The sequence below is a fragment of the Pituophis catenifer genome, unplaced genomic scaffold (genome assembly GCF_029215685.1).
Source record: "Pituophis catenifer annectens isolate HBS135680 unplaced genomic scaffold, rPitCat1.0.hap2 SCAF_1, whole genome shotgun sequence".
Lineage (NCBI taxonomy): Eukaryota > Metazoa > Chordata > Lepidosauria > Squamata > Colubridae > Pituophis > Pituophis catenifer.
The window spans coordinates 127,135,332-127,149,451 of NW_027256881.1; the positions used below are offsets into that span (position 1 = coordinate 127,135,332).

The following is a 14,120-nucleotide window of genomic DNA, read 5'->3' on the forward strand; positions in this document are numbered from 1 at the left end:
CTCTTAGCTTTCTAGGGTTATCAGTGGTTCAGCTCAAGAGTTCTGATTGCAAAATAGTCTGCCGTATTTAAATTATCCCGAATCCCAAAAGCAAAACGTTATTTTCTCGTCCTTCTAGGTGTTCAACTGATCTTCCACACTTTTCACCTGGAGAGCTCCCATGACTATCTGCTCATCACGGAAGATGGGAGCTTTACGGAACCCGTGGCAAGATTAACAGGATCTGTTTTACCTCCAACCATTAAAGCTGGGCTCTTTGGAAACTTTACTGCACAACTTAGATTCATTTCTGATTTTTCCATCTCCTATGAAGGTTTTAATATAACATTTTCAGGTAAAGATGTGCAAATAGTTGCTTTGCCAATTATTTATACTTATATTATGATTAAATAGCAAAACCAAGACCTGATGGCCTAGAGGTGGAGCTCTTGCCTCACAATCAGGAGGTTGTGAGTTCGATCCTAGGTAGAGGCACATGTAGGGTCTCCTGCTTGAGCATGGGGTTGGACTCGATGACCTGCAAGGTCCCTTCTAACTCTGTTAATCTGTTAAATATGAAAGGGGGTTAGGTTCTATATGTTTACTAATAAACTGCTTAATCTAGTTCTTTGTTACTTTTCTTTTTAAAGTGTTCTCAGCTCAGTGCATATGTATTTACTTCACTGGAAGTTCTATTTATAGTGATTTTATTACATTAATTTATTTGATTTTTTATGAGTTTTAGTTTTTTAAATGTGTTTTTTTATATTCTGTAAGATGCCTTGAGTCGTCATGGGCGAATAGGTGGCAATATAAATCTAATAAATAAATAAATAAATAAATTTCTGTAGCATCTCACTTGTCTCACTGAGACAAATTCAAAGCCCTTTTGAAGTTGTTGTAAATTTGTCATTCTTCTTCATTGAGCTAAGTCCATTGCTCATTTCAAGAAATTACAAAAACAATTTCAGAAAGTTATGCATAGAACGACAGTTACTACTTTGGTTACCAGTTACTTTGAAAACCAATAAAAATATCTTGTTACATCGTAATGTTTCTCCAACTTACTCAGTCTATTCATATAAAGATTTTCATTTCATTTTTTTATACATATACATAAGCTACATTCCATGAAGTTGAAGGTCAGAGTTGTGATAAAATAAAAAATATTTGAACGAAACAGGAGCAAAAATGGAAATACTGCTTTGCTTAAATATTAGGGACTTAACAGACAACAACATTCTGCCAGAATAAAATGTTTTTATTATTTGAGAAAAGTTATTCAGAAATGGGAATATATGCATTTCATAGCCTATGCTATCAATATAGAAGAAGCTATTGGAAAGTTCTATATTATATTACAATCAGCCACATGCCTTCTTCATGAGAAGGTTGCAATGAAAGAGCGGTATGGGAGAAAGTGACTTTGCATGCATCCTGACCCCAAGACATTTAGGGTTTAATAGGAGCTATTGAATTGTGCCTGGGAAAAAATTAACAACAAGGGGAGCTAGAGCTGGAGAGTATAAAAGTTCTGTAGAGTATAAAAAATCAGGAAGAAAGATCAGAAAAATTAAAGAGAGAACACTACTGATAGTATATTATAGTCTTATCCAGCTTAGATGGAACTTTCAATTAGTTTCAACATATGACTTTCAAAACCATTTGGGAAAAACCACATTGCAATTCATTCTATGTCCGTTTGTCAGAAGCACAACATTTTTGAGACAAGCCAATGGATTTTTGAACAGATGAAAAAAATACCTTTAAAACATTTGTTTTGCCATTTTCCTCATGCCTGTTTGTAATCATGGCCGGATGCATTTTTGCTTTTAGATATGCATATGGCTTTTACACAGTGTGATCCTTTTTTCAAAGATCATATGATGAATGTGACAATTTCTCCTAGTCAGTTAAACTTGGTTACTAACTCACAAGCCTTACTAGTGCCTCACTCTGAATGCATTCCTGTTGCCAAGGGAACTGTGTTGACGTTTTTCTGTTTTATTATGTAGAAGTAGCAATTTTATTGCCAGGAATAATGCATTGTATTGATTTACCTATATTCTCACATTAGCCTAATTCCATTATCAAAAAAAGATTAATGAAAATAAAATTTAAAAAAACTTCAATATGATATTGAAGTTAGGCTCAAGAGTGCTGGTGTTTACTTGGGGAAATAAGATTTACGCACAATATTTACTAAAAGAAAATAAAATAAACCAGCACTACTATTTTAAAAATAACCAATCTGTCCATTTAAATTACTTAATTAACACAGAGATAAATGCATTGTTACATCTGAACTGTAATGAATATAATAATATATTGAAGTTTTGCGATAATTGCAATAATTGCACATAGATCAAGGTATTGTGCCATCTGCAGATTTGATTGTGAGAAAATAAAATGAGACACATATATTAGAAAAGCAGATGAGAGAAGGAAAAATGGTCAAAGAGAGCTTCAGCATTTTTTATATCTTGAAACAATGTGAATACAGGTTAACATAACATCAGTATAATACAAATAGTAAGAAAGTAGAAGAAACAATTCATGGATAAGAGATTCAATGACCATCAGATTTAAAAGGAAAAATGTATTGGGAGAGATTTCCCAGAAAAGAAGTTGTCAATATAAAAGTGAAATCCTTCATAACACCAAAACAAATCTCACTAAAGCCACCTTTTTCACAGCCTATTTGCACTTAGCATTTTACTTTATGGATTTGTAAATTTCTGCCACTACTTTTTTTAATCATCTACCAATTGATTATTATCTACTTAACTGGCCAAATATACTAGTGGAACCCCAGAAAGAGACAGAAAAGCTAAGGTGATAATATTGAAATAAGTGTATCAGAAGTGCAGAAAACCTTGCTGCATGGCAAATTCACTTGATTTCTTATTTCAAGGGTTGTGGATCATAGCACACTTCTAACATATTAAGGTTGTAGAAAAATATTCTATTTCACTTGTACTTGATATTTCACCACATATTTTTACTAACCATTGCTAGGATCAGTGCATTATATTTACAAAGCAATGTATAAGGTTTTCTCTATGTGTTTGTGTTTGTATGTTTCCTGCTTTACTGTATAAAAACAATTTTTTTTTCTTGACTACAAAAATATATCAGGGGAAAATATTCTGCAAGACTTATTTTGACTTCCCTACCGGCTTGACTTTCAAAGACTGCAGTTCTATGCAGTAAGATGAGTCTACACATGCAAATTAATTCACACTGATTTATCATTGAGAAAGAGAGAGAGCGAGAGAGAGATGAAGGAAAACCTTGAAGAAAATAGTGGTGGGTGGGTATATTGCCATGAAAATGTTTAAAATTCAGGGACATTTATTGATATATTTTTGTCAGCTACTAACCAACACTCTTTAGGCAAACACTGTAATCCTTTAAGTCATTGCAGTAGTTTAGCAGATAAAATATCGGTTTCCTTCCTTAACACCAAATCAGAATTCTTTATTTTTTTGTTTGTTTCATTCTTGGCAAATGCTGGTCTAATTCAGATGCCAATACAACAATTAGCATTCTGAAAAGTACTCCAGTAGGTGTTTCATCTTTAGATTCGGTGTCACACAACAGCATTGAGCAGTATAACAAACGAAAGAGAAAAGCAGACTTCAGGTTGCCATTGTTGCAAGACACTGTAGTAAATAAACTGTTTCGTGAGCATCAGTGTGTTTGTGTCTGTATGGAAATCAGGATAGAAAAAGCAAATGTGCCCACTTTCCATTTCCCATGCATTCCACCTAATTTCCCATGATTAGTCTCTTTGTATATGCTTAAATCTATATGCAGCTAATTATTATTATTTAAATAAAGTAGAGAAAACCCGGAGACCAGGGCTTCTCAACTTCTTTCTAAAACTAGGTACGACTAGGTAAGAGAAAGAAAGCTTAAGCATACAATAGTCGCCGGCATCCTAACTTGCTACCCAACCGTTTTGCTCAGAGGAACGGATGGATGGGAGGAATTTGTTCTAGGATTTTTTCTTTTTCCTCCATAGCTTCCTGCCAGATCTGGCCTGTTTTTTTAACTTCACTTTCTTTCATTAGCTTCTTCCTCTAAATCAAACCATTGGTTCCATTGTCAGCTACTACATAAAGAAAAAAGATAATGCCCTTAAGGGACATCTCCTTCCCTTTTCTTTCTTGGAAAGATGCATTTCTTCTTTTATTGCTTTCTAGCACATGACCATGTTATAATATTCCGTACAATGTTATGCTGAAACAAGAGACACAAGGTTACACCGTTCCTATGTACATCTGCAATATTTCTTTTTCATTTGTATACCCTATGCTGTTTGTCATTTAACTGAGTAAATTAAAAGCATCTTAGACTTGAAGTTGACTTTTGATGACTCCCTGGCCCCTTTTTGTAGTTTTCATGACAGCAGTATGGATCTAGCTGTCTAGTATGAATAGCAGTGATATAAAAACAAGCAAAGGTGCATCGTGATTCATATTGAGAACTCCAGTGTTTGGATGTATATACATGCATACATACATACATAGGGAATAATCCCATATATACATGGAATAATATGTATGCACATTATTTACTATAAGAAAATAAAATAAACCAGCACTCATATTTTAAAACTAACCAATCTATCCATGTAGACTACTTAATGAACACAGAGATTCTTTCATTCAAGTACTAATGAGGTTCAATCCAGCTTAACATTTCAGACCTAGACAAGGTCAATCAGCTGTTGCTATTTGTGGAGATTTTGGTTATAATATTATTTATAATAGGAAAGTAGGTACAGATAATCATCGAATTACAATCACAATTTCTATTGCTAAGCAAGACAGTTTTTAAGAGAGTTTTGCGCAGGGGTGAAATGTAAAATTTGTTACTACCGGTTCTGTGGGCGTGGCTTGGGGTAATGTGACTGGGTGGGCGTGGCCAACTTTAAAAAAAAACTTTTCAAAGCATTTTTTCTAATGCTTTTAAAAGCCTCTCTGCCGATCAGGGAACTCAGCTGGGATCGTCAGAGACTTTTCAAAGCATTTTTTTTACCACCTCTTCGGCCAAGAGGTTGCAGGAAAAAAAATGCTTTGAACAGCCTGTGATGATCCCAGCTGAGCCACGCGATCATCAGAGGCTTTTTTTTTTTTTTACTTTTTAAAGCATTTTTTCATTGGAAGAGGTTGTAGAAAAAATGCTTTTAAAAGTAAAAAGAAAAAAGCCTCTGACGATCGTGCGGCTCAGCTGGCCATGGTGGTGGTGGTGGGGGCGCAGGGATTTTTGCTACTGGTTCTCCGAACCACCCGCCGCCATCACGGGAGCATTTCACCCCTGGTTTTGCCCCATTTTACGCCCTTTCTTGCCACAGCTGTTCAGTGAATCACTGCAGCCGTTAAGTGAGTAACACGGTTGTTAAACGAATCTGGCTTGCCCAATCAATTTACTTGTAAGAGGATTCCAAAAGGTGATCACGTGAACCTGGGACACTGCAACTGTCATAAATACCATATGAGCCAGTTTCCAAGCATCTCAATTTTGATCCTGTTACCATGGGAATGCTGCAATGGTCATAAATGTGAATAATAGTCATAAGTCACTTTTTTCAGCGCCGGCATAATTTCGAAAGGTCACTAAATGTACGGTTTTCAGTCGAGGACTACTTGTATACATTTAGCAAATATCTCTGCATTCAATATTGAAATCATTGTACAATTTAACCGATTGTTCTGGGAGGTCTAAGTTCCTCTTGCACTGGGTGGTGGGGGGAAGCAAGATGGTTTTTCTCAGAATACTTCGTTTCATCTTTATTTTTGGTTTCTTGTTGGAAGAATATGACCTGGAGCCTTGCGATGACCCTGGAGTTCCTGCCTTCAGTCGACGCATAGGCTTTCATTTTGAAGTTGGAGATTCCCTGACATTTTCTTGTTTTCCTGGATATCGTTTGGAAGGTGCGATCAAGCTGACCTGTCTGGGTGGTGGCCGTCGTGTATGGAGTGCACCTCTGCCAAGGTGTGTGGGTAGGTGGTCACATGCTTTCATTTCATTCATCCAATTGTTTCTGGCACATAAAGCGGGCAAAAATTAAAGGTGTGAAAAAAAAACCCCATTAATTTATGTGGCATTGATGTATACATTACATTGTAGTTTGCTAAATTACTCAGGAAATGATTTTAAATTCTTTTTTCTGGTTATTGATCATAACGATTTATTTGATTAAGTAATACTTTTAAAATTATCTTAAAAATAATAGTTAAATTAATAACTATGGTACAAATAGCTGTTTTTCTGACATGAAATGGTCATAGACAATAAATACATTAAGGAATGGCAGTCTATAAATGTTTCAATTTTGATTGTACATATTATTTACCAGGGTATAGAAGCTTTCATAAACAAAATTTGATTTGAATATACCCAACAATTCACATTAATTGTTAGGTTGAACATTTCTATTTTTTTTTCAGAAGTAATTAACACGTGTGTAAGTTTATATATGAGTTTGAATGCATATATCTTTCTCTTTTTTCAAAAAGTAAATAAATTATAAACAGAAAAATAGTACTGATTATATTTACTAATTTATAAATTCTGTTCTTTCAGGATTATCAATATCTTGTGCCAAACTTTATTTGTGTGTGTGTGTGTGTGTGTGTGTATAAATGAATGTTGTAACATTTTTACTATCATTCTTATGATGAATTAATGCATACTATAGCGTATAGTATAAGTCTTTTTAGACTTATTCCATAAATGGCATAATAGAACGATCACTATAAATCTACACTTGCAAAAGGGAAGTTTTAGTGTGAAACTTGCCAGAAACTTTTTTAATTACTATATTTCCCTAAATTCTATTTCTTTTTTTTTCTGTAAATATCAGGAGATTTAAATTGTGATGCCTTTATTTTCCTGCTGAGAACTTCTTCTTTTTTTATTAATGATAAACAAACATACATATACAACATACACACATTAAAAACAAACTATACATAACAAACTGTACACTAAAATCAAGTCATGCAACTTGAGCTTTGTGAATAGAGCTACATCGGTAATTTGTATATCTATTTATCTATCTATCTATCTATCTATCTATCTATCTATCTATCTATCCTTCATTATATAATATATATAATATATAATATAATATATATAATTCTATTTCTTTATCTTTTTATATTTTTTTAATGACTCAGTGTACCATTTTATCATTTTTCCTGTCACCAAAGGGTTTCACCTCCAGTTCTGCAAAAGCTCATACATTATTTGGGAGTTGAGGGTGAAATCTTTCTACCTCAGGTGATGGATAAAGGGGAAAATAGGCTTTTTTCCTCCTCATCTTTCTTCCAAGCACAGGTAAAATAGGAAGCTCAGGGAAAGGGAAAAAAAAACTGATGAAAATAAAGATTTCTGAAGGGTCACACAAGCAACTTGCATTTATAAGGCAACAGCTATAATTATTGTGCTGTTATAATGTTCATGGCAAGGGCAGCATTAAAAGATATTAGAAATAGGGCAATAAGAAGGGAGGTGTTTTTTCTTAAGTTGGAGATTGAGACAGGATTTTCTGAACTCAATTAAGAGTCAAGGTAATATGAATAATATACATGATCGGACTATGGGTAAGTGTGGATATGCCTGTAGAAAATTGTTTTTTGAGCTTTTTCCTTCTTCCATAAGTGATTGACATTATCAAAGCAAACTACATCAATTAACTAGAACTTTTATTGTAGCTTTTAAAAAAGAGAAATAAAAAAATTGATTATGTGAAATCCATTGTTGTCAGTTAAACAGGTCAATTCTTTACAAACTTGTTGTTTGGCATTCCAAACAGAACATAAAGAGCCATAGAGATGACTTTAGATTATAATGCAGAAACAAATTCAAGAACATGTTTTAAGTCCAGGGAATGAAGAAAACATTAGAACAAACCTCAAATTGGCTCCCCCTAGACCAGGGGTGAAATGTAAAATTTCTTACTACTGGTTCTGTGGGCGTGGCTTGGTGGTGGTGGGGTAATGTGACTGGGTGGGCATGGCCAACTTTAAAAAAAAAAAAACTTTTCAAGGTATTTTTTCTACAACCTCTTCAGCCGAAAAGGTTGCAAAAAAATGCTTTGAAAAGTCTCTGACGATCAGGCAACTCAGCTGGGATCATCAGAGACTTTTCAAAGCATTTTTTTTACCACCTCTTTGGCCAAGAGATTGCAGAAAAAAATGCTTTGAAAAGTCTCTGACGATCCCAGTTGAGCCGCGCAATCATCAGAGGCTTTTTTTTTAACTTTTAAAAGCATTTTTTCGTCAGAAGAGGTTGTAGAAAAAATGCTTTTAAAAGTAAAAAAAAAAAAGCCTCTGATGATCATGCAGCTCAGCTGGGCATGGTGGGGAGGGGCAGAGATTTTTGCTACCAGTTCTCCGAACCACCCGCTGCCATCGCTACCGGATAGAGTGATCTGGTCCGAACCGGGAGCAAAGCACCTTTGGGACAACCATGACCTGAATGACTGAGAATCTCCATGGACATCTTTTTTTCATCTTCTTTTTATCTTCTTTTTCAATTTGTATAGGCTGGTTGGAAGCATATCTCCTTTTGGCACCTTTAATGAAGTTGAGTTTTCTTTCAGTTGACTGGTAACCTTCTAACACTTGCCTCCCTCAGCTTGGCCAAGCTACTTCCAAAAGTTTGTGTATTTGGTTTCCCTTTCTGCATTTAGTAGTCCAACCCAGGTCAGGGTGAGGATTTCCCCTTCAATCCTCTCCTGTTTTCCCAGTGGCCTCTTGAGGAAGGAAGTCACTCTTTGCCTCAGGTTACCTCAGAATCTGCACCTCATATGGAAGGGCTGTTTGGACTTCATTATTCCATTCATTCATAAGCTCCATCCTTCAACCCTTACGCCCTTTACATAGTACTATTTATTTATTTATTTTAAAAAAATGTTCACATCCATCTCCCTCAGAGATTATGACTCCAAATACTATTGGATGTTGGGGTGGAATGGCTGAAAGAAAAGGATGGTTGAAGTACTCTTGAGTTATGAGCTGAGGGAAGGGAAAATCTGCAAAGCAATAAGGGAAGACGTAAAACCCCCATTACATAAGAAGTAGGGGGAGGAAGTAGACATGTCAGTGTAAATGTGAAGGGGGAAAGGGTAGCGACTAGATGTGAAAGCTGAGGGGGGATGGAGAAAAGAAAAGGGAAAAAAGGTGGGAAACAAATAAAACCTAAAATTAATAGGAAGAGAGACCTGTAAGCAACCAACTGGAGCAGTGGAAAGAGATGCAAGAGGTAGAAAAGGCAGTGGCTATGGTACAGCCATTGCCTCTCTTAAGCAAAGAGAGGCAATGGCTGGAAGAAAGTGAAAAGTTGGGTCTGGGAAGAGATGGGGTACAACTGGTCATAGCAGATGTACCATTGAACTCCGTGTTTTGCATCTTTTATCTGAATGAGGCTGATGGATTGTTGAGCTGAAAATTGAAACATCAAACCATCAAACCAGTTTACTTTGTACAGGACAGTATATGTTAACCCTCAATAAGAGGATGGGAATGCTGAGTTAAATATGGTTTTGCATATCTATTCTGTTCAAATAGCTATCAAGAACTGTTAGCTTCATTAACCCTAACCCTAAACTTCTCTCTCCTATTTGCCCAATTAACAGCATCTGTTCTGAGATTGCTTTGATTCAGCCAGAGTTAAATTTCCCAGCCTCTGATTTTATACCTTTATATTGCCCTTGTCCCTGATCATCCATTTTACTGTGGGTATTCCATCAGTACCTGTAGTCTTCCAGCTTGGTAATTACCAGAGTACTAATCTAACTTCAGCTTCTAGTACTAGAAATTCTTGTAAGTAGGAAATACCTCCTAAGGTATCTTAGATGTTGACATCTCTGTTGTACCTTTCAGCTTCGTTTGATCTTGTTTGAATCAGTTATTACAATGGTGGGCTTATACATAGGTCATTTTAATAGTTGTTTCACAAGTGAAGCCTGCTCATTATCAAAGCTAGAACCTAAGATAACTTCAAATTTCAGTGCTTCAGTTAATTTAGAAATCAATGGCTTGAATGTGGCTAATCAGAGTAATCAAGTCCTTGAAACTAAGGAATGAGCCATGTCTTTGAAGGAAGTTGCATTACTAAGCAATAATTAATTTTAAAAAATTCTTTTATGCCACACGCCAATTAATCCACCACAGAGCCCTCAGTTGATATAAGATTTTAAATATACCTTTCTCTTTTTAACTAAAAGATTCAAAAGCATAGTCTATTCTACCAAATAACAATGAAGACTATCTCCTTTCATTCTAACTCAGTGTTATCTTGCTGTGTTTTTTAAAAAAAAATGAAGGCCACTGGATTTTTAAAAAAATATGTTAGCAAATGCTCCTCTACAGTTTCAATGGAATACTTCCAAACATAATGGTGATTTTATCCTTTTGGATGTACATAGCTTTGCTTTTAATTTTACTTTCATGAAAAGAGCCATGGAAGATTATGTTTAAATATGATTACTGCTGCGAGACTATTATATGCACAAAAATGGAAAGACTCTGAAATACCCACGTTGGAAGATTGGTTGATGAAGATGACAGAACCAATAGAGATGACAACATTAACTTGTCTGATTAGAGAAAGATCAGTAGGTACATTTATTAGTAACTAGAAACCCTTTATAGACTTTTTGATGAAAAAAGAGAAAAATGAAAGTGTGTTTATGAGCTTGAAGATTAGAAAAGGTAGCTTATGGAAAGTAGGAAGTTATGATGTAACCTTAGGAAGGGTAAAATATAAATCCATTTAAAACTGCTGTCCAAAAATTTAGAAACTGACTCTTTCTAATCTTTTCTTTCTTTCTCCTCTTTGCTTATTTATTGCCTTATTTTCTGCCTTATTCTGCCTTATTTTCTTTGTTACTTTTCTAATATTTCAATTGTTTTTATCTTAATATTTTATTTAATAAAATGTTAATACTTTTACAAAGTATTAACATGTTTTTCAGGGTTAAAATACATTTCTTAGTAGTTTCAGATGTTTTTAATTTGTTGTATTACCTTTTAAACTCTTCGAAAAAATGGCAAATCTTTTTTTTTTTTTTTTTACCTGAAGCAGCTCTCTTATTCAAAAATAGCTCTTTGGTATTTATAATAGATATATTGGATAATATAAAGAGTTTTTGCAAGAAGTAATTGCATTAATTAATTGTATTAACTAATTAATTAATTAATTAGAATGCTAAAACTGAAAAAGTATAATAAGTCAGAATATATTTCTTAGATTAATTTTACCCAAATATGATATTAATGCAGGTTGCTTTTTTCTGTCATTTTTTTAGGGTTAATAACATTACTGGAATTAAGTATGAACTGATAACCTATTATCTAAACATACATGATGAAATGAAAGAATAATAAACTAATTCCTGTACATTCCATCTCAATCTTGTAATTATTCATATGCCAGATATGTATTGTAGCTTTTATCAGTCCTTATTTTAATGTTTTCTGCCTAAAAAAGGATCTTTGGAATTTATCAATGAAAGAGATTTATTATTTATTTATTTATTTATTAAACAAATGTACATTGCTGTCCCATTCGCATGGAGTGATTCTAGGTGGTTTACAAAATAAAAAATCCATAGTACAAAAGCCTGTAAACTCCTTATCCCATGCAGCAGCAACAAACAAGATCAAACCAGCCACATGATCTGTGTCAATCTGAGGTCACTGGGCCCGCTGACAAAATGATGTCTTTAAGGCCTTCTGGAAAAATATCAAGATGGAGCCAGTCTTATTTCCAGAGATTGATATTCCATAGGGAGGGAGCCGCCACAGAGAAGGCCCGTTTTCTTGGTTCCACTAGGTAGACAGCATAGTAACTTACTAAATTAGTCAAACTTAATAAGTTGGAAATCACAGAGGGCAGGCAGCATGGAACAAACCTTAATTTGGGGACAATCCAGAATATGGATTGTTCAGATTATAAATTCATTCCACATTTAGTTAAAATCGTATAATTAGTTACATTATTGCCATCCATTCTCAGTCCTTTATATGTTTGGAATTGAAGTTGTATACTAATTTTGATACTGAGACCAGTTTGATCTAGTGGTTCAAGCACCAGACTAAAAAGTGGGAGAGTGTGAGTTCAAGTTGTGCCTTAGTCATGAAAGCCAGCTGGGTGACCTTGGGCCAGCCATTCTCTGCCTCTACAGAGACATCATTTCCTTAGAGTACTGCGGAAAAATCAGGTGGAACTAATGATTTCTTTCTATCAGTCCATGATAGAAAGTGTCCTCACATACTATATGGTACGCTGGTTTAACAGCTGTGGACAGAGAGGCACTACTGAGTGATCAGTTCGGTACAAGAAACCATTGGTTGCCCTCTAACACCACTGGATGACATCGCCAGGTCTCGCTGTTTCAGCAGAGTAAGGAAGATACTTAGAGATAATTCACATCCTGGCCAGTGTCTCTTTTCACTTTTACCATTGGGCAGAAGACATTGAAGTATAGCCAGCTGGACAAGCAGGTTTAAAAACAGCTTCTACCCAGGGCTGTCAGACTCCTAAACACAATCACAATCACTCCATATACATATGGAAATGTATGACTAGGTTTTTTTCCCCAATTACTTGTATAAGAATTATTCTTTATATAATTTACGTTGTCTTGTATTTTCTGTTATGGATTGCACCAGTAGAGGTTAAACCAATTTTGTTGTATACATGATGTACAATGACAATAAAGGAATTATTATTATTATTATTATTATTATTATTATTATTATTATTATTAATAATAATAAAGCTTTTTTCTGCACTATTAGCCCTTCTTTAAAGCTGAATAGAAGGAAGTCATCTTTACTCTTTGTTTACTTATTCTTGAATGCTGAGAAACAATTATAGGAGTCCTCAACTTACAACCATTTGTTTAGTGACTGTTCAAAATGACAACAGCAGTGAAAAAAGCCTATGACCGTCTTTTACACTTAGGACCATAGCAGCATCCCTATGGTCACGTGACCAATATTCAGATGCTTGACAACTGACTCACTCATATTTATGACGGTTGCAGTGTCCTGGGGTCATGTGATCAATTTTTGACAACTTCTGACAAGCAAAGTCAATAGGGAAGCCAGATTCATTTAACAACCCTATTACTAACTTAACTGCAATGATTCACTTAACAACTGTGGCAAGAAAGATTGTAAAATGAAGCAAAATTCACATAATAAATGTCTTGCTTAGCAACAAAACTTTTGGGCTCAATTATGGTTGTAAGTTGAGGACTACCTGTATATGTATATTCATTAACATTATTTTTATGTGTATATTTCCTTAATTTCATTGCTTTAAAGAGTATAGTGAGACAAAATGCAGTTGGAAAAGAAAAGAAACAGCAGGAAAACCATCTACATACAAAGATTCAATTAATTTTGATCTAAATATAGGAACTTGTTAATAAGAAAGTGGTAATGGGAATGTCAAATAGTAAAAAAAAAATTGTTCTAAGCAAACTACTAGCAAATGACATTTTATACTTACCTTACTTATACTTTTCTTACATACAGAAAATATATTTTATAGTTTTGAAAATATTCACTTTTTAAAAAAAAAACTTTTGAAACAGATAATTAATCATTTTTGTTTATTAATATGTCTGTTTTATTTAGCTGAATGTGGAGCAAGTGTATCTGGGAATGAAGGAACATTACTATCACCAAATTTTCCATCTAACTATGACAACAACCATGAATGCATCTATAAAATTGAAACTGAACCTGGGAAAGGCATCCACTTAAGAGCCAGAACCTTTAAGCTGCACGATGGTGATACTGTTAAGGTAAATATTAAACCATACACTCACATACACAGCAATAATACAACCCATCCAATCCTATTTCAGCATATTTTCTGAGTTTTAGTACTTGAAATCAAATTTCTTTGTTTTTTTTTTTTTTTTTGTTTTTTGTTTTTTGGTAATATCAGTTCTGAGATTCGGGGACAGTCCTGAATTGGTGATTTGTGGAATTCCACTTGAATAGACCTTGACTTAAAGAAAGGAAATGCTAGGACATTTGTTATTGTAAATCCAAGTTAACTTTAACTTGTTTTATATGTGACTTTGTCTCATTCTGACCTTCAGT

The 14,120-nt window shown here is 34.4% G+C and overlaps 1 protein-coding gene across 1 annotated transcript in view; it reads left to right on the forward strand.

Annotated features, from left to right (window-relative positions):
* CSMD1 (CUB and Sushi multiple domains 1) overlaps window positions 1-14,120 on the forward strand; it is a 1,157,523-nt gene that overhangs the window by 950,948 nt on the left and 192,455 nt on the right. The window contains exons 20-22 of the mRNA XM_070954938.1: window positions 119-334; window positions 5,802-5,990; window positions 13,647-13,816. Of these exons, the coding sequence (XP_070811039.1) occupies window positions 119-334; window positions 5,802-5,990; window positions 13,647-13,816 (575 nt within the window). The remainder of the gene's footprint in view (window positions 1-118; window positions 335-5,801; window positions 5,991-13,646; window positions 13,817-14,120) is intronic.